Source organism: Erinaceus europaeus, chromosome 7 (genome assembly GCF_950295315.1).
Source record: "Erinaceus europaeus chromosome 7, mEriEur2.1, whole genome shotgun sequence".
Lineage (NCBI taxonomy): Eukaryota > Metazoa > Chordata > Mammalia > Eulipotyphla > Erinaceidae > Erinaceus > Erinaceus europaeus.
Window position 1 is genome coordinate 106,256,343 of NC_080168.1, and position 27,501 is coordinate 106,283,843.

At 53.4% G+C, this 27,501-nt stretch overlaps 1 protein-coding gene and 1 long non-coding RNA gene across 5 annotated transcripts; one reads left to right on the forward strand and one right to left on the reverse strand.

The window, feature by feature from the left end:
• On the forward strand, positions 1-26,767 carry AGAP2 (ArfGAP with GTPase domain, ankyrin repeat and PH domain 2). Of its 4 annotated transcripts, none has more exons than XM_060195028.1 (19): positions 22-252; positions 8,315-8,373; positions 9,368-9,455; positions 9,627-9,712; positions 9,835-9,982; positions 15,254-15,388; positions 16,912-17,021; positions 17,434-17,592; positions 17,753-17,839; positions 18,131-18,235; positions 18,807-18,969; positions 19,981-20,100; positions 22,777-22,905; positions 23,767-23,826; positions 24,069-24,217; positions 24,325-24,415; positions 24,522-24,744; positions 24,842-25,097; positions 25,223-26,767. In XM_060195028.1, the coding sequence occupies exons 1-19, from the start codon at positions 93-95 to the stop codon at positions 25,463-25,465; spliced, it is 2,571 nt and encodes an 856-aa protein (XP_060051011.1). In that variant the 5' UTR covers positions 22-92; the 3' UTR covers positions 25,466-26,767. The 4 variants fall into 4 exon arrangements, with proteins under 4 accessions (XP_007516732.1, XP_060051011.1, XP_007516729.1 ...); XM_007516667.3 differs by lacking the exon at positions 22-252 and adding an exon at positions 4,888-6,699; XM_007516670.3 differs by lacking the exon at positions 23,767-23,826 and having other exon boundaries at positions 1-252.
• On the reverse strand, positions 22,493-24,705 carry LOC132539482 (uncharacterized). Its single transcript, XR_009550800.1, has 2 exons — positions 24,602-24,705; positions 22,493-22,594 (listed from the first exon to the last, which is right to left on the reverse strand). It is a non-coding gene; the product is annotated as an uncharacterized LOC132539482 (long non-coding RNA).
• Positions 26,768-27,501: the final 734 nt, after the last annotated feature.

The following is a 27,501-nucleotide window of genomic DNA, read 5'->3' on the forward strand; positions in this document are numbered from 1 at the left end:
CAGAAGGGGCCTTCTGAGGTTTGTGGGCTGTGGGAGCCATGGACTTCAGCACTGGAGGTGGCCACTAGCCTAACAAGACAGGCCTGGGCAACATGCTTGCCCAGAGGCAGTTGGCTATAGCTGCAGTGAGAGCAGAAGTCAGACGACATGAGGTGGCCAAACAGGCTCTCAGCCGCCTCAGGAAGCTGACAGAAAGGGTGAGTGACCCTGAACTTCAGGACAGCATCCAGGCCTCACTGGACAGCATACGAGGTAAGAGAAAGGTTAGCTCCTAGCCTGTGTTTATCAGGAACTAGAAATGGCATAGAATGGTTTGCATGGCCATGACTCTCTTCCCTACCAACTACTTCCTGGTGTCCAACATGGAGCTGGGATTTAAGGGAAGGATGCATTTAGAAAGGATGGAACAAGACATGTGAGGTGTCACTCCTCCCATTTCCCCAACTCTTACCCTTCTCCTAGGGAATCAAAATGCAAGTCACTGCTGAGATGACCTTCTTGGCAGTGGAGAAGGGAGTGAATATGGGGATGGGGAGAGTCTGGCCTTGACAGGCCCACAGTAGACTGGAACCCTGCCTGGGTAGTCTTGGGCAGGAAGCAGTCTGGGGCAGGAGGTTCTGGGACTGAATGATGTGTCCATTCCCAGGACCCATGAAGGGTCAGTGACCTTTTGTTCTCCAGCTGTAGAGAAAACACACACACACACACACACACACACACACACACACACACACACACACACAAGTATGCCAGGTCAAGCCTCCCAGGCTCCCAGGCACAGACGCTAGCACTCATGCAGCATGCTCTGCTCTGCTGAAGAACAGAGACTCCCAGGGATGTATCTCTGTCCTCTCTCCTCCCCATGCGCCTGTTCCTGTCTTCTACCCCCCCCTTCCGCTCTACCTCCTTAGTGCCATTAGAGCAAGTGATGACAACACAGGGAGGAAGTGCTGCCATGGCAACACCATCCGCCACATCCTCCTGCCCACCCTGGTCTTCAATCTTGTGGCGGGGCCCTGGCAGAACAGAATTCACAGAGCTTCATAGCTAAGGAGCTGGTGGGACTGGAGGTTATCTCCGACCTGCTCTCACTAACCCTTGAGGTGGCAGAGTTAACCAAGTCTGTTACTTGGCTCATGAAAGATGACTGGGCTAAGCACATCCTCTGTCATCCCCCGGTCTCTTCCAACCTCTCCATTCACAGCTACCTACCTGCATGTGTACTTGTGTGTGTGTGTGTGGGGGGGGATAGAGGAAGAGAGAGCCCGAATGAGTACATATGTAGTTTGTAGTTATTTCTGTCAGGGGTCATTCCTGTCATACCTCTTATGGTAAAAGCTATCAGAACGTAACTTGCAAACATTTTTTGGGGGGGTTTCTAGGAGCAGTTTGATTCCCCCCTTTAAAAAATAAATAAATAAATAGAATATTTATTTATCCATTCCCTTTTGGTTGCCCTTGTTGTTTTTACTGTTGTAGTTATTGTTGTTGACATCACTGTTGTTGGATAGGACAGAGAGAAATGGAGAGAGGAGGGGAAGACAGAGAGGGGGAGAGAAAGATAGACACCTGCAGATCTGCTTCACCGCTTGTGAAGGGAGCCCCTGCAGGTGGGGAGCCGGGGCTCGAACTGGGATCCTTATGCCAGTCCTTGTGCTTTGTGCCATGTGCGCTTAACCCGCTGCGCTACCGCCCAACTCCCTGATTCCCCCCCTTTTTTAATATTTATTTTATTTATTTATTCCCTTTGTTGCCCTTGTTGTTTTATTGTTGTAGTTATTATTGTTGTCGTTGTTGGATAGGACAGAGAGAAATGGAGAGAGGAGGGGAAGACAGAGAGGAGGAGAGAAAGATAGACACCTGCAGACCTGCTTCACCGCCTGTGAAGCGATTCCCCTGCAGGTGGGGAGCCGGGGCTCGAACCGGGATCCTTATACCAGTCCTTGTGCTTTGCGCCACCTGCGCTTAACCCGCTGTGCTACAGCCCGACTCCCTTGATTCCCCTTTTTAAAAAATATTTTATTTATATATTTATTATTGGATAGAAATAGAGACAAATTGAGAGGGGAGACGGAAATATAGAGGAGAGAGACAGAGAAACACCTGCAGCCCTGCTTCACCACTCATGAAGTTTTCCCTCTCCAGGTGGGGGTCAGGAGCTTGAACCAGGGTCCTTGTGCACTGTAATGTGTGCACTTAACCAGGTATGCCACTGCCTGGTCCCTCTGATTCCCTTTCTATTGTCTTTCTGAGCAACTATTGATAACTCACCTGTTCTCTTTCCTTCCCCTTTGCTAAGAGCTACAGAGATGACACTTGCCTCCACAGCCTTAGAGGTTAGAAAGGCAGGCCTGGAGGGGAGTCGGGCAGTAGTACATCGGGTTAAGCACAGGTGGTGCAAAGCTCAAGGATGGGCACAAAGATCCTGGTTCAAGCCCCTGGCTCCCCACCTGTATGGGAATCACTTCACAGGTGGTAAAGCAGGTCTATAGGTGTCTGTCTTTCTTTCCCCCTCTCTGTATTCCCCTCCTGTCTCTATTTCTTTCTGTCATATCCAACAACAATGACAATAAGAATAATTACAAAAATAAAACAACAAGGGCAACAAAATGGAATAAATAAATATTAAAAATTTTTTTTTAAAGATTAAAAAAAGAAAGAAAGAAAGAAAGGCAGACCTGGGGACGTGGCCCAGGAGGCCTCCAAGGGAGGGATTCTTTTTTTCTTTAATATTTATTTTATTTATTCATTCCCTTTTGTTGCCCTTGTTTTTCTAAAATTTCTTTATTGGGGAATAAAGAAATTACTTTACATTCAACAGTAAATACAACAGTTTCTACATGCATAACATTTCCCAGTTTTCCATATAACAATACACCCCCCCCCACTAGGTCTTCTATCACCCTTTTTGGGCCCTTGTTGTTTTATTGCTGTAGTTATTGTTGTTGTTATTGGATAGGACAGAGAGAAATGGAGAGAGGAGGAGAAGACAGAGAGGGGGAGAGAAAGATAGACACCTGTAGACCAGCTTTAAGGTCGTGAAGCGACTCAAGGGAGGGATTGTAAGCCCCACCCCTGTAGCAATAAGAAAGGAAAGGAAAGGTTTAGACTAGGTAGAGGAAAGGTAGGTGAAAGGTAGAGGTTGAAAACTCTGATATGCCTGAATTTTTTTTAGACATTTAAAAAAAATTAACTGATTAATTAGATAGAGACAGAGAGTATTTGAGTAGGGGGGATATCGAGAGGGAAAGAGACAGAGAGACACCAGCAGACCTGCTTCAGGTGAGAACCAGGGACTTGAATCTCAGTCCTTGCACATTATCATGTGTGCACTCTTAACCATGTGAGCCACTGCCTGGCCCCCACCTGCACTCTTTTTAAGTACTTTGTTCCACTTCTCTCCTATGTGTTAGGACTCTTGTTACCGTCAAACCTAATGGAAGACTGAGGTCATCGTGGAAAGAAAGCATTAACAGATAGGCATTTCTGGATCCTGACTTGAGGGTGGGAAATGCTGACCTCCACATGAGATCTTGGGGAGCCTGGGGGCAGGTCTCCAAAGAACAAAGGGGCACTCAGCATCCTGACTTCACCCTCCCTCAACCCCTACCAGGCCGAGCATGCTGCTGGCTCCTGCCTCCAAGAGCCAGCCGCCCACGACAGCACTTATTATAGTCTGGCTGCGTCAGGAGGGTGGGATGCCAAATTAGGGGAACGCTGCTCAGACTCCCCAATTTTGGGGGGAGGGGTCTTCAAGGACTTAGAGAGAGGCCTTCTCCAATTCCCATCTCACCCCTGCTAGGTCTCAAGCTCCCCCCTCCCCCTAGTGGCCTCACTCTTTTATCCTTTTCTCTGGACTGGAGGATAATGAGCCTTCAGCTCCAGGGTTCTTAGAGGCCTGGAGGACACAGAGCAGACGTTCTCCATTCACTCTAGATGCTCTTTAACCTTCTAAGAGACCCCCACCTGACAACCTCAGAGACTGAACTAGAACCCCAAAGAGGCTGACTCCCACTGTCTCAACCAAATGAAGTCTTTGTATTGGGGGTGGGGTGGCTAAATATCTAAAATGTGGGTAATCAGAGATGAGATGATAGGGGTGCTTCCACTAATTCAGAACCTCCTGGTGCCCCCGCCCCAGGCGCACTGATTTCTCCTTTCACTCAACCCTGCTTCTCAGGCACTCTTGGAGCTTCAGTTGCTATGGAAACCAGATGCATTTTGGTATGGGGGTACACCACTCTGTACACCACTATTCCACCTAGAGCAAGAACCTTTGACTCATTTTTCTGCCAGAGTTCCTAGGGCCACCAGATTTCACTCCTGACCCCCCCCCCCCTTCAACTCTGCTAAGTTCCACTTTGGTCTCCATCTCAAGGGAACACTTTCCAAGTTCACTTTGGGACAGCCAGGCTCAGGTCGGGGACCCTTCCATATATATATTGCTTTGGGGGTTGAAGTGGGGCAAGAGGCTGGATCCTGGGGAGATGTTCACTTCCCAGTAACTGGGGAGGAGAGGGGTCCTGAGAAAGAGATTTCGGGGCTTCCCACGTCCTCACTTCAATATCCCCCAAACTGGCAGTATCCCCGAATCTGCCTCGTTCTCACCGCGGGCTATGCACCCAGAAACTGAGTTTCACCCTTGTTCTAAGTGCCACCCTCAGCAGTCGCGCTCCCTACCCACGACGAGCTAGGAGAAGGGGCTCAGCTGCTGGAGCAGGTGAATCCAAGCTCCGGGAAATCCAGCCCGGGCTTTGGGAGGGAAATCCAGTCCTGGATTTTGCGCCGCCCTCGCAGACAGCCGAGCTGGTGGAGAGAAGGTGGGGGGGGGGCATAGGGTGGTGGTTGGGGGGGGGGGCCGGGGGGCCGCCTCCGCCTCAATGTGAGGGGAGCGCCCGGACACTGCGCGCATCCGGACCCAGCCGAGCCCCGACGAGCCCCTAGGACCCTTCGCCCCGATCTCACGCCCCTCCCCTCCCCTCCCAGCCCCCAGCCCCGCGGGTTCCCACCCCCTTCGGCTTCCCTCCTTCCTCCCCCGCGGGCGCCCGCATCTCCATCCCCAGCATCCTCCCCGCGCCCCTGCGAATCCTCCGCACGACCAGCCCCTAGAGCTCCCCTCCCTTCTCCAGACCCCTCTCCGACCCCCCCACCAGCGGCTCCCAGCCCCCGAGTCTCCGTCCCCCGCCCCGGCTCTTCTCCCCCAGCCTCCAGTTCCCCTCTCCTGCTCCCCTTCCCTCGCTCTTCCCTCTCTGCCCCCCAGCCGCTGTCCTTCCCGCCGCCCCCGCCCACCTCAGCGCCCCCACCCAGACCGGGGCGCACGGCCCGCCGCGCCTCCGTGGAGCAGCACCAAGGTCCCGGGGTTCCTGCGGGGTGGGGGCGCAGGGCGGGGAGCATGGGGAGGGGGCGCCCCGTGTGATGGGAGGGGGGCGGCGGCGGAGGCGGCGGAGGCGGCGGCGACAGGGGAGCCGGGCCGGGGGCTCAGCGGGGGCCGGGGGCTGGGGGCGGCGAGCAGGGCAGCCCCATGGCCGGGCCCCCCTGAGGCAGTCCGGGGGCGTCCCCTGCGCTCCCCAGCTCGGGGGTCTCGGGGCCCCATGAGCCGGGGCGCGGGCGCGCTTCAGCGCCGGACAACGACCTACCTCATCTCGCTGACCCTCGTCAAGCTCGAGTCGGTGCCGCCGCCGCCGCCCTCCCCGTCGGGGACCAGGGGCGCGGAGCCGGGGGAGCCTGGCAGCCCCCGGGGCGCGGAGGAGCCGGGCAAGAAGCGGCACGAGCGGCTCTTCCACCGGCAGGATGCGTTGTGGATCAGCACGAGCAGCGCGGGCGCGGGGGGCGCGGAGCCCCCCGGCCTGTCCCCCGCGCCGGCCAGCCCGGCCCGCCCGGTGTCCCCCGCGCCCGGCCGCCGCCTGTCCCTCTGGGCCGCGCCTCCAGGACCCCCGCTCTCCGGGGGGCTGAGCCCCGACCCCAAGCCTGGGGGCGCCCACACCTCCCGGCGCCCCCTGCTCAGCAGCCCGAGCTGGGGGGGGCCGGAGCCCGAAGGCCGGGCGGGCGGCGGCGTCCCGGGCTCGTCGTCCCCGCATCCCGGCACCGGCAGCCGTAGGCTCAAGGTGGCGCCGCCCCCGCCGGCGCCCAAACCTTGCAAGACCGTGACCACGAGCGGCGCCAAGGCCGGGGCCAAGGGCGCGGGCAGCCGCCTGTCATGGCCCGAGAGCGAGGGCAAACCGAGGGTGAAGGGGTCAAAGAGCGGCGCCGGGACTGCAGCCGCCGCCGGCGGAGGAGGGGCGGCAGCCGCGACCTCTGGTGGGGTCGGGGCTGGATCCGGAAGCCGAGGGAAGCTGTCCCCTCGGAAAGGCAAGAGCAAGACCTTGGACAACAGTGACTTGCACCCGGGACCGCCTGCCGGCTCTCCTCCGCCGCTAACCATCCCAGTCACCACGGCTCCAGCCGCTGCTGTTACCACCGCCTCCGGGCAGCCCACAGGGCCTCCAATCACTCTGGAACCTCCAGCTCCCGGGCTGAAACGGGGCCGGGAGGGGGGCCGAGCGTCTACTCGAGATCGCAAGATGCTCAAGTTTATCAGCGGCATCTTCACCAAGAGCACAGGGGGGCCTCCTGGCTCCGGGCCCCCACCCGGACCCCAGGGCCTATCTTCTGGCAGCGGGTCCAGGGAGCTGCTGGGCGCAGAGCTCCGTGCTTCCCCTAGTGAGTAGGGCCGCTCGCGGCCCGAGACTAGGAAGGGGAGGGCACCCGGGATGTTCTGGTTGGGGTGGGTGAGTTGAATGAGGGATGGAAGTAGGGGGCTTCTCTGGTGGTGTACCAGGCTCTGCACAAGACTGGGGCAAAGAACTGGAGGTCTTGAAGGGAGCTGAGGAGCTCCGTTGTGCGACAGGAGTGGTGACTTGTTTTTAGATGCACCCAGAAAGCCTCAGAGCTTTCAAGGGAAATCATGGCCTTGCTCAGAGTAAGTGTAGGAAATTGCTCCCTAAGAGGCCCTATACCCCCACCTGAGTCTCTGCTGGACTCTGGGAGCAGGACACTGTGGAGGTGGAGGTGAAGTGCAGGAAGGAGTCTCAGTTGCCCCCTGAGCACCTGGGGCAGGGGGCAGGAGCCAGGAACAGGTCCTGTTGCCGCGGGCTGAGAGCAGCCTAGAGAGGCAGCAGGGATATTTTCCATCACCGAGGGCGGGCTGGCTGCAAGGGAGTGCGTGGGGCTGGGACGTGCTGAGCACTTGACTGAACAGAGGGGGCGGAGAGGCAGCCTCACTCCCCCGCCCCAGCAGCTTTGGAACCCCCAGGGGGCGAACCCGGAGTGACACGGGGGGGGGGAGCGTAACTGCTGCAAAGGCAATTCTTCCCCTTCTCCCTCTCCCCCCCCCCCCCCCGCCACCCCAGACTTGGGCAGGGGCGGGAGAGGTACAGAGACAGCAGTGTTCTTCCGAGGTGGGCCCTGAACGGCTGGGGAGCTTGGTTCGGCTCGCACTCCTGGCGGGGAGGCGGGTCCAGGAGCGGGGGCGGCCCCCGGGGTTTGGCTCTGGAGCGGGTGGGAGCAGATGGCTCCGGATCCCAGAGTTCCCGCCGCAGCTGCGGCGCCCCGGGAACGTCCGGCCAGTGTCAGGAGCGGGGGCTGGACCCGCGGGCGGAAGGAGCATCCTTCCCTCCCCAGCACCCCACCCTCGCCTGTGGCTGCTCTCGCTGCGGGACCGAGCCCTTCCCCAAGGTTCTTATAGAAGGTGCTAGTGTGGGGACGGGCAGGGGTGGAGGCTTGCACAGAAACCTTCAAACTCCTTTCCTTGGCCTTGGGAGAGTCTGGACCACCGGGCTGCCATTGACCTTGAAAAAGGGGAGGACAAACTCTCACCTCTGTTTCTGTCCAGTAAGATGGAGATTAAAGAAGGCCCATTCATTGCCTTCTTGGCCCCAACCTCTCCTCCTGGCATCTGCCCTGAGAACCCATCTTGTTGGGGACCCGCTTCTAATCTCAGCCCAGAGGGGGAAGCCCGCCTCTGTCAGAGCTCTGGTCCCCTGGTCTGGGGCAGGGAACTACGTTTGGGGATGTGCTTTAAGGGAGTTGCCAACTGAAGTATTTTTGTCTTGCTGGCTCTGTTGCTAAGCAACCACTGAGAGGCAGCAACAGCTGTGGGGAGAGCAGTTAGGATGGAAGGACTGGGGACCACTCTCAGACTTAGCTGCTCCACACTGCTCTCCAGCCCAGGTGGAATCCTGGGGGTTAAGGGAAGCTGCAAAAGGAGAAGGACTGGCTGAGGCTTGGAGTCCTCAGGCCTGGAGCACCCTCTCTTACCGTTACTCTTCCTTTACAGAGGCTGTGGTCAATAGCCAGGAATGGACTTTAAGCCGATCTATTCCTGAACTGCGCCTGGTAGGTAACCAGCTCGGTGCCCTTGACCATGTAAAGGTTGACTTCACACCCACTGTGTACCGCACCCTCCCCTCTGCCTCTCATCCTCTCTTCCTGAGAGAATGGAAACTAGTTCCAGTTCTGAGATTCCACCTTCTTACTTAGCACCATCCCGGTTGAGAATGTATCCTCACAAAACTTTTTCTTCTCTGGTCTCTGTTTTTCCTCTTTTCCATATCCTATTCCAGGTTGTTTGTTTATAGCATTTCCCCTTTCTTTTCATGCTTCATTTCCTAGGCCTGAGTAAAACATTCCACATAGTGCCCGGGGCTGTGACATCTCACACACACATACATTGTGCTTTCTAAATAACACACAAACAAAAGCTGGTAGTAGTTGTTGACATTTTTTTAGAAGATAAATCTTTTGCTTTTTAACTTATTTTTATTTGGTAAGACAGAAATTGAGTGAGAGTGGATATATAGAGAGAGACCTGCAGCACTGCTTCACCACTCATCGACTTTCCCCCTGAGGGTGGGGGCCTGGGGCTTGAACCTGGGTCCTTGTGTATGGTAATGGGTGCACTCAACTGGGTTGGCCACCATCCAGCCCCCTGTTGACATTCTTCAGTTTGTGGTCTTTGAGCTTGGGGGAGGGTCATTAAAAATTTGTTTTAATTACCTTTATTAGAGACAGCCAGAAATTGAGAGGAAGGGGGAGGTAGAGAAGAGGAAAGGCAGAGAGGCACCTACAGCCCTGCTTCACCACTCGTGAAGCTTTCCCCCTGCAGGTATGTACTGGGGGCTTGAACCCGGATCCTTGAGCACAGTAACGTGTGCTCAACCAGGTGCGCCACCACCTGCCCCCCCCTTTTTTTTTGCCACACTCATGGCTCAATCCTCCTGCATCTGTCTTCTGACTGTCACTCAGTCTGTAGGACCCTCCTTGGATGATTTAATGTTGTCATTCTCTGCATCCCACTCACTTTCTCTTATATCCCATAATCTCTCCTTAGGGTGTTCTGGGAGATACCAGGAGTGGGAAGTCGTCCCTCATTCACCGATTCCTGACTGGGTCATACCAGGTGCTGGAGAAGACAGAGAGTAAGTTCCCAGAGCCACAGCAAGTTAAGGAAGGGGATGGGGTTTCAAGATCAATGACTAGGTAGGTGTGGAGACCAGAGGAAAGGAGGAAGCCACCGAAACTACAGTTCAGGCCATGTGGGGAAGTTTGGTGACTTCTGACCCACTGTTGCTCCTGACCCTTCTGGATAGGTGAGCAGTACAAGAAAGAGATGTTGGTGGACGGACAGACTCATCTGGTGCTGATCCGAGAGGAAGCTGGAGCACCTGATGCCAAGGTGAGGTGGGAGGGCAAGGAGGGGGTAGGCTGGCTGGGGTACCCCTCCTCCCTATTTGGATGGCATCCTGAAGGGTGGGTGGTCTTGTCTGACCCTCCATCTTCTTTCTCACTTTCCGCAAGTTCTCAGGCTGGGCAGATGCTGTCATCTTGGTCTTCAGCCTAGAGGATGAGAGCAGTTTCCAGGCTGTGAGCCGTCTCCATGGGCAGCTGAGCTCCCTTCGGGGGGAGGGCCGAGGAGGCCTGGCACTGGCACTGGTGGGGACACAAGGTAAGGAGGGGCTGGGGAAACACTGCTTCAGGAGAATCCTTGAGATGGCCATGGGGACATTGCCCAACCAGGGTGACAGATCAGCAAGGCCACTTGGTCACTTGGGCCCTAGTAGCCTTCTAGACTTGCTCTTCAAACATAGCAGTGTTAAAGCAAGCACAGTGGTCCAGGAGGTAGCTCAGTGGATAGAGCATTGGACTTAGTTTTCTTTTTTTATTTTTTGGGGGATTCATGGTTTACAGTGGACAGTAAAATACAGTAGTTTGTACATGTGTAATATTTCTGAGTTTTCCACATATCAATTTAATCTTCACTTGGTCCTCCTCTGTTATCATGTTCCAGGAAACATGACTTACAAGCTTAAGGTCATAAGTACAATCCCCAGCAGCACATGCAAGTACCAGAGTGATGTCTGGTTTTCTTTTGCTTTCTCCTTTTTTTTTTCTTTTCTCCTCCCCCCCCTTTTTTTGAGACTTTATTTGTCAATGAGAAAGATAGGAGGAGAGAGAAAGAACTAGGCATCAGTCTGGAACATGTGCTGCCAAGGATTGGGACCTCATGCTTGAGAGTCTACTGTCCCATCTCCCAGACCATTCTTCCTTTTCTTTATTGGGGGGATTAATGATTTATAGTCAACAGTAAAATACAGTAGTTTGTACACGTGTAACGTTTCTTGGTTTTCCACATAACGATCTAACTCCCTTTAGGTCCTCCTCTGCCATCTTGTTCTAGGATCTATCTCTCTCATGAATAAACAGAGCAAGCACAAATTCCCTGTAGTGTGAGTGGAGGATGAGGACTCTGCAGGGAGGAAGGGACAGTAGGAACGGCAGCCTCCTTTTCTCTCTAGAGATGTCACCTGTCTGGAGTTCTCAGTCATTCCCCAATGCCACCAGCAAGGGCTACTAGGAACATCATGGGTTTTGGTGTGGATGGAGTTTTTCCCACCTTTCCCTTGCTATAGTTGGGTCAGGCTGACACATCTCTTTTAATTTTTTTTTTAAATTTTTTATTTAAGAAAGGATTAGTGAACAAAAGCATAAGGTAGGAGGGGTACAACTCCACACAATTCCCACCACCCAATCCCCATAACCCACCCCCTCCCATGGTAGCTTTCCCATTCTCTATCCCTCTGGGAGCATGGACCCAGGGTCGTTGAGGGTTGCAGAAGGTAGAAGGTCTGGCTTCTGTAATTGCTTCCCCTTAATTTTTTTTTAAAAGTATAAATTCATGATTCGAGGGAGGGATGGAGAAAACCAGAGTGTCACTCTAGAACATCTGATGCCAGGAACTGAACCCAGGACCTCATGCTTATGACTCCAATGCTTTATCCACATCACCACCAACTGGGCTACCCAACACATCTCTGAAGGGAACTTATCTAAAAGCAAAAGAGAAAACACAAAGGAAATGACAGGGAAACAGCCCAAAGCTTTTTAATTCTCTAAGAGATGATTCTGAGGCCTGCAGTCTCTCGAACAGGAGAAGTTTTCTCAGCTCCCACCTGAGTCCAGCTGGCAGGACTGCTTGTGGGTGCCTCTCCCGCAGGTGGTTGCCTTTACCTGTTGCTCCCCTCTTGGTCTCTCACTGTAGAGAGAACAGTCCACCTGTTACAGGGGCATTTCTCCACTCCAGCTGGTTCACACACCAGGTGTTCTTTCACTCAGCTCAGCGTTCAGAGCAGGGTGGTTGGTACTCATGAATCCCACTCATTCCAGATTCTGTTAGAAAACCCCACTCACCTCAGGATTATGCCTCTTTTTTCTTTTCTTTTCTTTTTCTTTTGGAGCTGGAACCTTACACTTGCATGATTTCACGACTCCAAGGCTGAGTACTTACTTTATTTAAATATTTATTTTGATTTAAATTTTTTAAAAAATTCCCCTTTTTGTTGCCCTTGTTGTTTATTGTTGTTGTTGTTTTTGTTGTTGCTGTTGTTGTTGTTGTTGGATAGGACAGAGAGAAACTGAAAGAGGAGGGGAAGACAGAAGGGGAGAGAAAGACAGACACCACAGATAGACCTGCTTCACCGCCTGTGAAGCGAACCCCCTGCAGATGGGGAGCCGGGGGCTTGAACTGGGATCCTTACCAGGTCCTTGCTTAACCCGCTGCGCCACCGCCCAGCTCCCCTTAAATATTTATTTATGAGAGCAAGAGAACTCCAGAGCATCACTCTGGTACATGCAATGTTAGGGATTGATCTCAGGAACGCATGTTTGAGAGTCCAATACCTTATCCACTGCACAGGCTTATCCTCCCAGGCTTTCAGGACTGCTCTTTTCCTTTTAAATATTAAACAAAACATTTGTTCATTTATTTGAGGGAGAGAACCTGAGCAACAGCACATGTGATCAAACTTGGACCAAACTTGGGATCAAACTTGGGGCCTCTGACTTGACAGTCTAATGCTTTACCTACTACACTACCTCCTGGACCATCAGGACTGCTTTTTAATGTTCTTTTATTCATTTTTTTAAACATCTGATAGTGATCGGTATTACACAGGGGATTATAGAGTGGTCTTTTAATTTTTTTCTATTTTATTTATTATTGTATAGATATAGAGAGAAATTGAGAGGGAAGGGGGAGATAGAAAGGGAGAGAGACAGAGACACCTACAGCCCTGCTTCACCACTTTTGAAGCTTCCCCCCTGCAGGTGGGGACCAGGGACTTGAACCTGGGTTCTTGTGCACTGTGGTGTGTGCACTTAACCAGATGCACCACCACCTGCCCCCTGCTTCTATTTTTATTTTTTAGTTTTATTAATTTTTTAAAAATTCTTTCTTTCTTTATTCCCATTGTTGCCCTTGTTGTTATTATTGTTGTTGATGTCGTTGTTGGATAGGACAGAGAGAAATGGAGAGAGGAGGGGAAGACAGAGAGGGGAAGAGAAAGATAGACACCTGCAAACCCACTTCACCGCTTGCAGAGTGACTCCCCTGCAAGTGGGGAGCCGGGGGCTCAAACCAGGATCCTTAAGCCGGTCCTTGCACTTTGCAAGGACCTGTGCTTAACCCACTGCGCTATCGCCCGACTCCTCATTTTTTTTTCCCTCCAGGGTTATTGCTGGGGCTCGGTGCCTGCAGTACAAATTCACTGCTCCTGGAGGCCATTTTTCCCATTTTGTTGCCCTTGTTACCCTTGTTGTTGTCGTCATTATTGTTGTTGTCGTTGTAGGATAGGACAGAGAGAAATGGGGAAAGGAGGGGAAGACAGAGAGTGGGAAAGAAAGACACCTGCAGACCTGCTTCACCACTTGTTGCCTGTGAGGTGACCCTCCTACAGGTGGAAAGTGGGGGGCTCGAACCAGGATCCCTGCACAGATTCCTGCACCTTGTGCCATGTGTGCTTAACCTGCTGTGCTACCACCCGACCCCTTGCTATTTTATTTTATTTTATTTTATTTATAAAAAGGAAACATTGACACAACTATAGGATAAGAGGGGTACAACTCCATACAATTCCCACTACCAGAATTCCCAACCCCGCCCCTGATAGCTTTTCTATTCTGTAACCCTCTGGGAATATGGACCCAAGGTCATTGTAGGATGCAGAAGGTGGAAGGTCTGGCTTCTGTAATTGCTTCCCTGCTGAACATGGGCATTGACAGGTCGATCCATACTCCCAGCCTGTCTCTCTCTTTCCCTAGTAGGGTGGGGCTGTGGGGAAGCAGAGCTCCAGGACACATTGGTGGGGTTGTCTGTCTAGGGAAGTCTGGTGGACATCATGCTAGCATCTGGCACCTGGTGGCTGAAAAGAGAATTAACATACAAAGCCAAACAAATTGTTGACCAATCATGAACCTAAAGGCTGGAATAGTGCAGATGAAGAGTTGGGGGGGTCCTCCATTTTGTAGATAGCTAGTAGGCCTAGTTTAGTTATATTCCAAAGGGCCTGTAGATATACTAGTTTTTTTGTTTGTTTGATTTCTTTCTTTTTTTTCTTCCCTGAGCCTGAAATCTGATATGCAGGTAGATCCAAGTTATTGTCTGGGGAGATGATGTCATGGCTGGGAAAAGAATCAGAAAGCTGCATCAGGGAAGAGAGTAGTTCCCTAATATGGGAAAGGGGTATAAATATTGTTGACTGTAAATCCCATTGATTTGATGTGATCTGGGGCCCATATTCAGCTTAGGAGCCTATGTGACCTCTGCATCCCTGTAGATCTGAGCTCACATTCTGTGGTCATGAGTAGGAACATTCCAAGCTGCCCCAATATCAGGACCCATCTTCCTCAGGTGTAGCATAGAGTAAGTATGTTGTCCATCCTCCCTTTGGAGGATGGAACGTTCTCTACCGTTGTTGATCCAGGTTGTGGGTAAGGTCCTATGGGGAGCCCACAAAGGGGTCTATTGTGTTGTTCCTAATAGATATGACCAGTAACAACGGAGAGAGGGATTTATTTGAGGTCTAGGCCCATCATGTCTGTTTGGGAATCTCAGGACTCCCTGAATAGGGCCTCAGCTGATGGGGTGGCCTGATAGTGACTAAAGAATCATCATTAAAGTATGCCAGTCTCTTGCCCTTATTCAACTTTTTCAGTCCTTGCTTTGCTAAGGTTAGATTTGGAGTGAGTGAGAGAACTGTAATAGGAAGTAGGTGAGGAGGGTATCAGAGTCTAATTAGATACTCTTTCATTAGAAACTGTATACTGACTCACTGCAGACTGTTGTGTGCTTTTGCTTTCAGGTATGTATTTTGCCCTAGTTTATGGATACACGTGGACATATGCTCTGCTCAACTCTGTTTTATGGTGGTACTAGGGGTTGAGTTTGAGAATTCGAAAATTTTTTTTTTTTTTTTTTTGCGTAACCATTATGCTATCTCCCCTGGCCAGGACAGCTTTTTGTGTTCCCACAGGGAGACAGAAAGAGGGACAGACACTACCGCACTGGTGCATCCCCTGGTTCCATGGCACTCCCATACAGTGCTAGTGTTCAAACCTGGGTTGTACAAATGACAAAGCACATCCCCTGCTTTAGGCTATTCTTTGAACACACACACACACACACGCACACACACACACACACACACACACACACACACACACGAGTGCACACATGCCCCTACACTTCACTCAGCTAATCATTCTGCAGCTGGGCAGAGGAGCTGGGCCCAGCAGCCCAGGAAATGCTTATCCACAGAGGACTGTTCTCTCACCTTTGTTGCTCAGTAGGCCCTGCCTAGAACAGGAACACAAGGGAAAGGAAAGCCAATAAAGTAAGGAAAGATTCCTTATTCGATCCTGTGCCTTTCCTGCGCCCCCCCAGACAGGATCAGTGCTTCCTCCCCCCGGGTGGTAGGCGATGCGCGTGCCCGGGCTCTGTGTGCAGATATGAAGCGCTGCAGCTACTATGAGACTTGTGCAACCTATGGGCTCAACGTGGACCGGGTCTTCCAGGAGGGTGAGTGTCAGCCCTGCCTGGCATGTGTGGGGAAGAGGGAGCTCAGGGCCTGGGATTTCCTTTGAGGCCAGGCAGTCAGGCCTCTCTGGGAGTGATGGGAAATGAGCCTCTCTGGAAGGGAGAATTCACCTGGTGGGCCACACACTTTACCATGCACAAGGACCTGGGTTCGAGCTCCTGGCTGCAACAGGAAAGCTCCATAACAAAGGGGAAGTTTCATGAATAGTGGAACAGTACTGTGGTGTCTCCTGCTCTCTTTCACCGTCTACCTGAAAAAATAAATAAACGGCTCACCAGAGGTAGTGGAATTACTTAGGTGGGCAGTTTCCACAAAACCATGATGATATAATAATAACATAAATGAATAAATGAAAAAAAAAACATGGTGAAAAGGAAAAAGGAAAAGAGGAAGGAAAAGAGAAAGGAAGGAAGCAAGCAAGCTACTAAAGGCATCAAGTCTTTCGGGGCTGGGAGAGCTGGCAAGATTGCAGGTTACACAAAGGCCACAGTGGTGAGGAAACTGGGGCCTGTGTTACCTCCTGGGTCTTTCTCTCTTTCTTAAAGTTTTTTAATTTTTTTAATATTTATTTACTTATTTATTCCCTTTTGTTGCCCTTGTTGTTTTATTGTTGTAGTTGTTGTTGATCTCGTTGTTGTTGGATAGGACAGAGAGAAATGGAGAGAGGAGGGGAAGACAAAGAAGGGAAGAGAAAGATAAGACACCTGCAGTCCTGTTTCACCGCTTGTGAAGCGATTCCCCTGCAGGTGGGGAGCCAGGGGCTCGAACCAGGATCCTTACACTGGTCCTTGTGCTTAGTGCCACCTGTGCTTAACCCGCTGTGCTACCGCCTGACTCCCAAGTTTTTTTTTTTTAAAGATTTTATTTATTTATTCATGAAGATAGAAGGAGAGAGAGAGAAAGAAAGAACCAGACATCACTCTGGTACATGTGATACCAGGGCTTGAACTCAGGACCTCATGCTTGAGAATCCAACACTTCATCCACTGAGCCACCTCCCGGACCACATCTTTTTTTCTTAAAGCTTTTACTTTATTTACTTATTTATTTTTCTAATTTTTTTTTTCACCAGAGCACTGCTCAGCTCTAGCTTATGGTGGTGCAGGGGATTGAACCTGGGACTTTGGAGCCTCAGGCATGACAGTCTGTTTAAGTAACCATTATGCTATCTACCCTCTGGCATATTTTAAAAATTTATTTATTGGATAGAGACAGTCAGGAACTGAGAAGGTAGGAGGAGACAGACAGAGGGAGAGGGAGAGGGAGAGAGAGAGAGAGAGAGAGAGAGACTCCTGCAGACCTGCTTCACTACTTGCAAAGCTTTCCCCCTGCAGGTGGGGGCTGGGGACTTGAACCTGGGTCCTTACAAACTGTAACATGTGTGGGCTCAACCAGTTGTGCCACCACCCAGCCCCCCTCCCAGTCCTTCTCAAAGTTGGGTACCTAAGGAAGGTCTGGAGCATCTGCCCTGCTCATTCCCTCTTCCCTCCCCTCCTCTCCTCAGTGGCCCAGAAGGTGGTGACTCTTCGCAAACAGCAACAACTCCTGGCTGCCTGCAAGTCCCTGCCAAGCTCTCCAAGCCACTCAGCTGCTTCCACACCTGTAGCTGGCCAAGTGAGTTGGTGTTTCAGGGCCCTCAGTGTGGCTGGGGCTATGCAAGGTGCTGCTGCTGAGCACAGGACAAGAGTACCCACGTGGTTGGGGGCAGGGCGTAGTAGATAGAAATGGCAGCCAGCCCCATATGTAACAAATGCACTGAGCGTTCAGCAGCCAGGAAATGCCACTTGTAGTGGCCTTGAGCAAGTAACCCAGTCTTCCCAAGGTTGTCAGGAAAATTGTATGGCACGACATCAGGGAAGTCAGTCTTCAAAACCCAAGTCACTATGGCAACGCTGACAGTGTTAGTAAAGAGATGTATCATTAACGATATACAAATACCTAGTGAGATCTGGGGCTTTCTCATAGCTAGCTTGGTGACAAGGTGGGAGCATCTCCACAGGTCCAGTGACTCCTCCATCTTCCCTAGACTAGTAACGGTGGCCACACTAGCGACTACTCCTCTTCCCTCCCGTCTTCACCCAATGTTGGTCACCGGGAGCTCCGAGCGGAGGCAGCAGCTGTAGCTGGACTGAGCACCCCGGGCTCTCTTCACCGAGTAGCCAAGCGCAGGACTAGTCTCTTTGCGGTACTGGACATGCTGACTCCCCACCTTCCATCCCCACTACCTGCCCATCTTTTCTGCTCCTTGTACTCCTGTTTGGTTCTTCTTCATCTGTTTTGCCTGTGCTTTCACCACTGTATTCCTAGAACCCCCCCCCCCCAACTGATGCAAATAACCATTTCAGAATCGTCGGGGCAGTGATTCTGAGAAGCGGAGTTTGGACAGTAGGGGAGAGACGACGGGGAGCGGGCGAGCCATCCCTATCAAGCAGGTGAACAAGCCGGGGCAGGCTGTGGGCAGCTGGTTTACCAGTGGGGCTCGGTGCCTGCACAATGAATCTACTGCTTGTGGGGAAGGTAGAGAGAGAAAGAAAGACGCCTACAGCACAGTTTCACTGCTTGTGAGCTCCCCCCCCCCAATCCCTGCAGATGGGGATAGGAGTGTGAACCTGGGTATCTCACATGGTAACGTGTGCTCGACTGGATGCACTACCTCCCAGTCCCATGTGCGGACAACCAGACTCAACTGGCCTGTCTTCCACATGTCTCTTCCCACACTTCAGAGCTTCTTACTAAAGCGCAGTGGCAACTCCTTGAACAAAGAATGGAAGAAGAAATACGTGACCCTGTCCAGCAATGGCTTCCTCCTCTACCACCCCAGCATCAATGTGAGTGGCAAAGACAGGCTGGGCTGCACTGGCTGCTTTTGGGGGCCCTCCCAGCTCTCCAGTTTGTGCCTTTGACAAATAGCACCATTTCTAGGAAGTCCTAGTCCCGTTCTTTTAAGGTTAAGCAAGCATGTACTGGCACTACTCACCCAGTGCCATGCTGGAGATGGACAGGAACCTGAAATCCAGTGGGGGCTGGGGAAAGAGCATAATGGTTATGCAAAAGACTTTCACATCTGAGGCTTCAAGGTCCCAGGTTCAATCTCCAGTTGGTACCACCATAAGCAAGAGCTGAACAGGGTTCTGGTATCAAAGGAAGGAAGGAAACAAGGAAGAAAAAGAAATCCAGTGGGAAGGCATGGAGGCTAGCCCTGTACCCAGCCTGGCATTCAGGGAGTGCTTTCTGGGGGAGGCAGTGCTGAATAAGGACTGGTGGTTCTATTTCCTGGAGGCTCATCCCAACCCAGTCAACTTCCAGAACTTGCTCGCCAGCCCCTCTAGCCCGAGTTCACTACTTCCCACTCCACCAAGGGGCCAGACCTCCCCATGACTCTAAACCCGTGTTCTTCAGGATTACATCCACAGTACCCACGGCAAAGAAATGGACTTGCTACGAACAACAGTTAAAGTCCCTGGCAAACGACCCCCACGAGCCATCTCTGCTTTTGGCCCCTCAGCCAGCATCAACGGACTGGTCAAGGACATGAGCACTGTCCAGATGGGGGAAGGCCCAGGTGAGTGGGCAGGCGGTAGGGGATCATGACAAAGAGGTAAGAGAGGGGCCAGGAGTGGGGAGAAGGAGAGGGGGTAGTAGAAGGGAACGGGGAAAGAGAGCTGGGATTGGATAAGCAGCAAGGCAAGTCATACAGAGACAGCATAAAAGTAATAGGATGGGGCCGAATGGTGGTGCACCTGGTTGAGCACACAGTTACAATGCACAGGATCTGGGTTCAAGTCCCCAGTTTCCACCTGCAGGGGAGAACTTCACAAATGGTGAAGCAGTGCTGCAGGTGTCTCTGTCTCTGTCTCCCTCTCTGTCTCTCCATACCTTCACGATTTCTGGCTATCTCTATCCAATAAGAAAAGATAATTTAAAAAAAAGGGGGGGGAAAGGAATGAGACCCAGAGACAAGTGGCTCACTGAGGTTTTATCTTCTTTTTTTAAATTTTTTGTATATTTATTTTTCCCTTGTTGCCCTTGTTTTTCATTGTTGTTGTAGTTATTGTTGTTGTTATTGATGTCATCATTGATGGATAGGACAGAGAGAAATGGAGAGAGGAGGGGAAGACAGCGAGGGGGAGAGAAAGATAGACACCTGCAGACCTGCTTCACCGCCTGTGAAGCGACTCCCCTGCAGGTGGGGAGCCGGGGGCTCGAACCGGGATTTTTGCACAGGTAGGTCCTTGCGCTTTGTGCCACATGCGCTTAACCTGCTGCGCTATCACCCGACTCCCTCTTCTTTTTAAAAAAATATTTATTTACTTTTCCTTTTGTTGCCTTTGTTGTTTTATTGTTGTAGTTATTAATGTCATCATTGTTGGATAAGACAGAGAGAAATGGAGAGAGGAGAGGAAGACAGAGAGGGGAGAGAAAGACAGATACCTGCAGACCTGCTTCACCACCTGTGAAGCGACTCCCCTGCAGGTGGGGAGCTGGGGGCTTGAACCGGGATCCTTACACTTTGCACTACATGCGCTTAACCTGCTGCACTACAGCCAAACTCCCTGGTTTTATCTTCTCACAGAAGCCACCACTCCCACCCCGAGTCCCAGCCCTAGCCCCAGCTCCCTGCAGCCACCACCGGATCAGACATCCAAGCACCTGCTGAAGCCAGACCGGAATTTGGCCCGAGCCCTCAGCACAGGTTAGTGAGGACCCACCATTCATTTTCAAATGGTTTCTTTCTCTGTTCTGCTGTCCATTCTGTCTCTGTCTCCTTTTGCTTTGGGACACCAGGTAAGTGCAACATGTGGGTGGACACCAGTCTCTTCTGTGTGCCAGGCACCAAGCTCTGCCACACAGTGGTCACGATGAGTGGCTTCTAAGGCTGAGCTGCCTGAACTTGTATCCTGACCTGTCACTTTGGAGAAGTCCCTTTACACCTCTGTGCTGAGGGCTGTCGTGTGTAAAGTGGATAAAATAATAATTTCCACCTCAAAGGTTGCTTCAGGGCTTAAAACTAGCTGAGAGGGCTGGTGAGATAGCACAATGGTTATGCAAAAGCCTTTCATGCCTGAGGCACCAAAGTTCCTAGGTTTAATCCCCAGCACCACCAGAAGTTCTGGTAAAAAGAAAAGGAAAACAGCAAAACAAAAAGTGGAGAGCACTGGCCAGCACATAGCCAACCATCTATTAATATTTTTGGAGTATACATATTAAAAATAGCAAAAAAAAAAAAAAAAGCTGGGGAGATAGCATGATGATTATGCAGAAAGATGTTAATGCCTGAAACTCTGAGGTCCCATGGTCAGTCCTGGGCACCACCATAAGTCAGAGCTGAGCAGGGCCAGGGCTCTGGTGAATAATAATAATAAAAAGCCAGTCAGCTGGTGAAATAGCTCACTTGGACAGTGAACTGCTCTGCCATGTGCATGACCCATGTTCACACTTGGCCCCCACCACACTGAAGAAAGCATTGGTGTGTGGTCTCTTTCACTCTCTTATTTTATTTATTATTAGCTAGAGGCAGAGAGAACTTGACAGGGAAGGGAGAGAGACGAGAAACACTTTCAGCCCTGCTTTACCAGGGGGACCAAGAGCTTGATCCCAGGTCCTTGCACACAGTAGTGTGTGTGCTTAACCAGGTGCACCACTGCCTGGCCCCTTCACCCTCTTTTTTTTTTTTGCTGGGGCTCAGTGCAGCACCATGAAGCCACTGCTCCTGGAGGCCTTTTTCCCTCCTTTTGTTGCCCTTGTTGTTGTAGCCTTGTGGTCATTATTGTTGTTGATGTCATTCGTTGTTGGACAGGACAGAGAGAAACCTAGAGAGGAGGGGAAGACAAGAGAGGGGAAGAGAAAGACACCTGCAGACCTACTTTACCGCCTGTGAAGCAACTACCCTGCAGCTGGGGAGCTTGGGGCTCGAACCGGGATCCTTATGCTGGTCTTTGCGCTTCACGCCACATGCACTTTAACCCACTGCGCTACTGCCCGACCCCCAACCCTCTTTTTTTTTAAATTTTTTTTTTTATTATTAATTTTATTTTTGAGAGAGATGCGGAGAGAGAGAGAGAAACACCAGAGCACTGCTCAGCTCAGGCTTATGGTGGTGTGGGGGATTGAACCTGGGACTTAGGAGCCTCAGGCATGAGAGTCTGTTTGCATAAATTATGCTGTCTCCCCCACCCCCACCCCTCTTTTTTATTAACATTTATTTATTTATTTATTCCCTTTTGTTGCCCTTGTTTTTATTGTTGTTGTAGTTATTATTGTTGATGTCGTCATTGTTGGATAGGACAGAGAGAAATGGAGAGAAAAGGGGAAGACAGAGGGGGAAAGACAGACACCTGCAGACCTGCTTTACCACCTGTGAAGTGGGGAGCCGGGGGCTCAAACCGGGATCCTTATGCTGGTCCTTGTGCTTGGCACCACGTGCACTTAACCCACTGCTCTACTGCCTGATTCCCTCTCTCTCTCTCTCTCTCTCTATATATATATATATATATATATATATATATATATATATATTAAAATTAAAAATTTTTTTTTTCCTTTTGTTGCCCTTGTTTTATTGTTGTAGCTGTTATTGTTGTTCTTGATGGCATCGTTGTTGGATAGGAAAGAGAGAAATGGAGAGAAAAGGGAAAGACAGAGAGGGAGAGAAAGACATCTGCAGAACTGCTTCACCGCCTGTGAAGCGACTCCCCTGCAGGTGGGGAGCCAGGGGCTCGAACTGGGATCCTGACGCAGGTCCTTGCGCTTTGCGCCACGTGCAGTTAACCTGCTGTGCTACTGCCTGACTCTCTCCCCTTTACTCTCTTATTGTCTGTACTGGGGGAAAAAAAACAATAGCAAGTACAGGGGTGGAGGATGGTTCAATATGTAGGGTGTGAACCTTTCCATGCCCCTGGTCCAGGTTCAAACTGTGGCACCACATGAGAGTGTCATGGCGCTAGGGGGCCTCTGGGACTCTGGTGTTTCTCCTTCTCTGTCTCTGCCTAAGGAGAAAATAATAATCAGTCCAGGAGTGGTGAGATCATAAGTGTGTGAGCTTCCCCCCCCCAAAAAAAAATGAGCGCATAACATTATAACAGCAGTCAGGTCAAGAATATCTTCATTTTGGTGGATAGGAAACCGAGGCTCAGAAGATTAAGTGATTTGCTCAAAATCTCCAGGTCAGTAAGTGGCAGGACCAGGACCTGAGTGCAAGTGAATTTAAGTCACTTACCTGCCTGCCTCCCAGGAATGATCCAGGGACACCTCCTGGAGATAAACAGCTGAGGGCGAGAGGCCTAAAATGCCGAGAGCAGGACATAGCTAATGAGCAAGCAGGGAATGTGTTGAAGGGGTGTCTAAGGCAGTTGTGTCCCCTTTCCCTAAGATTGTACCCCGTCTGGAGACCTGAGCCCCCTGAGTCGGGAACCCCCTCCTTCTCCCATGGTGAAGAAGCAGAGGAGGAAAAAATTGACAACACCTTCTAAGACTGAAGGCTCAGCTGGACAAGCTGAAGGTGAGGCTCTGGGTGGGGAAACAGTTCTTTTTCCACTTTGTACCCTCACCCCCTACTCTAGGCCCCTGGCCTAGCTCCTGCACCAGGAGGAAAAGGCCTGAGCTGAGTACCCATAATTTAGTGAAACAGATCAGTGCCCACTCTTCCTCCCACTCCCCAGCCAATGTCTCTTATCCCAATAGTCTCCAGTCCCCATTAGTCAACAACCACCATCAGTCTGTAGCTCCTGCTTCCTCCCTAATGATCCTACAGTCTAGTTCCTGCCCTCAACCCTTGCATCCTGACATCTCCCCCAGTGACTCAAGTCTCTTGACTGGTCCCCCCCCCCCCCCCCCGAGTCCTCAGCAGCTGTGACCAGCTAGTCCTTCCTGGCTTGCAATGCCTTCCAGTGATAACAAAATCCCCAACAGCCCTTGATCACAGTGGTCTGCATGCCTACTGCCAGTGACCCTCCCCAGGTGCCCATGCCAAGCCCTGAACCTGGGGGCCCCACTTCCAGGTCCATGGCCCTGTTTCTGTCCCTGTGGCTCATGTTCACTGACCATGCCTTCTCCTCCCAGAGACCCAGCTCCTCATTGGTCACAATGAGCGGCTCCTGCTGGCCCTGCTGTCTGCTGGGCGGCACACCCAGGTTCCCCACCCGCCTATTCTCATAGCTCTTGGCTTCTGCTCTACTCTGCTCCGGGGCCACTGACTTTAGTTCTGCTTTCTCTCCCCATCTGTCTGTCCTGCTTTGTCTCTGGCACACTTTGTCACTATCTCTCCCCATCTCTCCATCTGTCTCTCCTTTTCTCCTCCTATCTTGGTCTCTTTCTCTGTTCTGTCCATTCTGTCTCTATCTCCTTCGCTTCGGGAAACCAGCCAAGCGCAAAATGTGGAAACTAAAATCCTTTGGTAGTTTAAGAAATATTTATAAAGCAGGTAACAAGCGGGGAGCCGGGAGGGGCGCTGAGCTGGGGTGCAGAGGGGTGGGGGTGTCCCTGCTTCCCCCTGCATGTGCTCGGGCTTCCTGCTCTCCTGCCCCCTGCTTCCCCACCCCGTCCGTCCACCCCACCCTCCTCCCTGGGCGGTTGGGAGGGCCATGAGGGAGGAAGGAAGGGTTTGTGGAAGGCAGTCTGCTTTGAACTTTGTCCCTCATGACCCCATCCCATCAACCCACCCAGAGGAAAACTTCGAGTTCCTAATTGTGTCCAGTACTGGCCAGACCTGGCACTTTGAGGCGGCCAGTTTTGAGGAGCGGGATGCCTGGGTCCAAGCCATTGAGAGCCAGATCCTAGCCAGTCTGCAGTGCTGTGAGAGCAGCAAGGTCAAGGTAATGGGTCAGGAGGGGGTGAGGTGGGGTAAGGAGAACTGTTTGTCTTAGGAGCCCAGAGGCGGACTGTGGGGGAGAGTCACCACTAACCCCAAGCCTTTCTACAGCTGCGCACAGACAGCCAAAGCGAAGCCGTGGCCATCCAGGCGATCCGGAACGCCAAGGGCAACTCCACCTGCGTGGACTGCGGGGCCCCCAGTGAGCGCTAGGGGGCAGCAGAGGGGCCTGGGCGGCAGGGTGGGTCCCGGGAGCTGGGTGCTCAGATTGCGGGCCCGGGGAACCGACTTTTCTCCTCCATCCCCAGACCCCACGTGGGCCAGCCTGAACCTGGGTGCGCTCATCTGCATCGAGTGTTCCGGCATTCACCGCAACCTGGGCACACACCTGTCCCGCGTTCGCTCGCTCGACTTGGACGACTGGCCGCGGGAGCTGACCCTGGTGCTGACGGCCATTGGCAACGACATGGCCAACCGCGTGTGGGAGAGTGACACGCGAGGCCGCGCCAAGCCCACGCGGGACTCTTCGCGGTGGGTGTGGGGGGACAGGTGCGGGGGAGGGCGAGGCTGCAGTCCCCACCCTGGGGTCGGCGGTGGTGCTCATTGCGGTGGCTCCCGGCCCTCGCAGGGAGGAGCGCGAGTCGTGGATCCGTGCCAAGTACGAGCAGCTGCTGTTCCTGGCCCCGCTGGGCGCCGCCGAGGAGCCGCTGGGTCTCCAGCTGTGGGCTGCGGTGCAGGCCCAGGACGTGGCCGCCGTCCTCCTCCTTCTGGCCCACGCGCGACACGGGCCGCTAGACACCAGCGTGGAGGACCCGCAGCTCCGCTCCCCGCTGCACCTGGCGGCCGAGCTCGCCCACGTCGTCATCACGCAGCTGCTGCTGTGGGTACGTGAGCGCGCGAGGGGGGAGGTTAGGGCTGGGGGCGTGGCCCGGAGGGCCGTGGCTTCGGTGGGCGCGGTCTCACGAGGGGCGTGGCCACGCGCTGACTGCCTTTTCTCCCTCGCGAGCAGAACGGCGCCGACGTGTCGGCTCGCGACGCGCAGGGCCGCACCGCGCTCTTCTACGCCCGCCAGGCGGGCAGCCAGCTGTGCGCCGACATCCTGCTGCAGCACGGCTGCCCGGGCGAGGGCGGCAGCGCGGCCACCACCCCCAGTGCCGCCACCACCCCCAGCATCGCCGCCACGCCCAGCCCCCGCCGCCGGAGCAGCGCCGCCAGCGTGGGCCGCGCCGACGCCCCCATCGCGCTGGTATAGTTGCCCAGCGGGGGCCACCCCCACACCCACACGGGCCGGGCACCACCACACCCGGCGGACCGCGGGACAGATGCACCCACTCACCTCTCCAGTCTACACCGCACCCCACCCCACGGGAGCACTCCTTCCCCCCTCCACGCCTCCCCGGAGACACAAACTCACCTCCCTCTCCCCGACGAGCATGGAGACCCCAGCTCTGCACGTCCAGTCCACTGTGCCCTCACGGATTGCGACCCGCGCTGGGCGACCCGCTGCTGTGTGCGGAGGGGCCAGGCTGCGGGCGCCCCCTGGCGGCGGGAGGAGGCCCCGCGCTCCGGCCGGCGGGGGCGCCCACCCAGGCTGGCTCCTGGGGCCACGCCGCGCGCGGGGAGGGGCGGGCACGGGGCAGGGCCAGCCTCGGACCCGGGGCCGGTCTGGGGGACCCAGCCCCTTCCACGTTCATCTCACTGCCAGGTGAAGGAGGAAGGGCAGCGAGGGGCAGGACCCCTGCTGCCCCTGGGGGCAGGGGGTCCCCAACCCTTTCCGTGAAAGGGACCATGAGGAGTGGAAATCAGGACTCGCCCACGCGCCCCCCACGGACTGAAGCCGAGAGGCCGGGGCAGCCAGAGCCTGGGTCCCTCCTGCACGCTATCTTGGGAGGGAAGGAAGGGTGGAGCAAGAGTGGGCTACGGGGACTGGGGAGGGGCCTTGTAATTTATTGCTTTGCTCCCCTTCGAGGGGGCAGGGGTGGGCAGGGGGCTTGGGGAGGGCGTGTCAGTGTAGGGGAAGCCGGGGGTGGGGTGGGGTGGGGTGGGGTGGGGGTGCTCTTGGGTTGTGTCTGTGACCGTGACTGCGTCCCTGTGACTGTGCAGTGCCCGTGGTGATGTGAGGTGGGGGCACCCCTGCCGTGGGACCCCTCTCCCGCTGTTCTCCCGTCCAGCCCCCCTCCCTCCTGGAGCAACTCCGGACCCCTCCCTCGACCCCATGACCCCTCCCAGCCAGGGCTACGGAGATGTGAGGTGGCTGGGAGGATTTCCAGGCCCCCTACCGCAACCCCCCCACAAAAGGGGCGAGGTGGAGTGGACCCGCCTGGCCCTGCCCCGCCTCCTCAATCCACCCAGCCCGTGGGCCGTCTGTGTCAGTGGTTTCCGGTCTTTTTATTTTATTTTATTTTTCTCTCTCGGCTAAACTATTTTGCAAAGGACCAGGTAATTGAGGAGGGGAGAGGGGTGGGGGGCAGAGGGGAAAGCCCCTTTCATCTCTTCCGAGGCAGGTGGTGTGAATCTTCTTCAACAGCAATTAAAGAGGAAGTGATTTTGTCTAGGGGTTGAGCTGCTGGTATTTTCTGGGAGAGGTGGTGAGGGCTTTGACCGAGGGGGGGGGGGAACCAGAAGGGGCTGGGCAGCAGAGGGTGCTCCCTCAGGCTGGTGGCAGGGGCGGTGGCAGGTCTGATTCTCCAGTGGCAGGTGGTGGAAGAAGACAGGTCAGATCAGTAGAGGGGACACAGATGGCACCCCCAAGATGACCCTTGTTCTGGGGAGGAGCTGGGATTTGGTGCTGGTGCAGGGAAGGGGCCACCTGGAGAGGTAGCTTCTTAGCAACTTGGGAGTCAGAATTGATTTTGAAAGCAGGGTTTTCACATCATTGTTGGGTGGCTTGGGCTGGTGACCTTGGTGGCATGGCATCGTCTCATGAGTGATATGAACAGAATCCATTCAGGAGGGGGAGCTGACCAGGCCTCCTGTGCTAGCACCCTGAGCACCTGGTACCTGAAGCAGAGCTAATGGTAGGGGACACCCTCCTGACAGGGAGGGAAGAAGTGGGCAGTCTCTTGGCAGCAGAGGATCTTTCTGTCTTAACTCCATGCTCAGCAGATGGGGTTACGCTGTGTCACTTTCAGGGCTCCTGAAGTATAGCGACCTGTCACTAGGAGCTGCAGTGCCTTTGGCTGAGCACTGCCCAGTCCCACTGTGCCTCATGTACAGCTGAGCTTTGATCTAGTGAAAGACCTGGGGGGGGGGTGGTGTTGGGCCCACAATACAGCTTGTCCTGAGGAG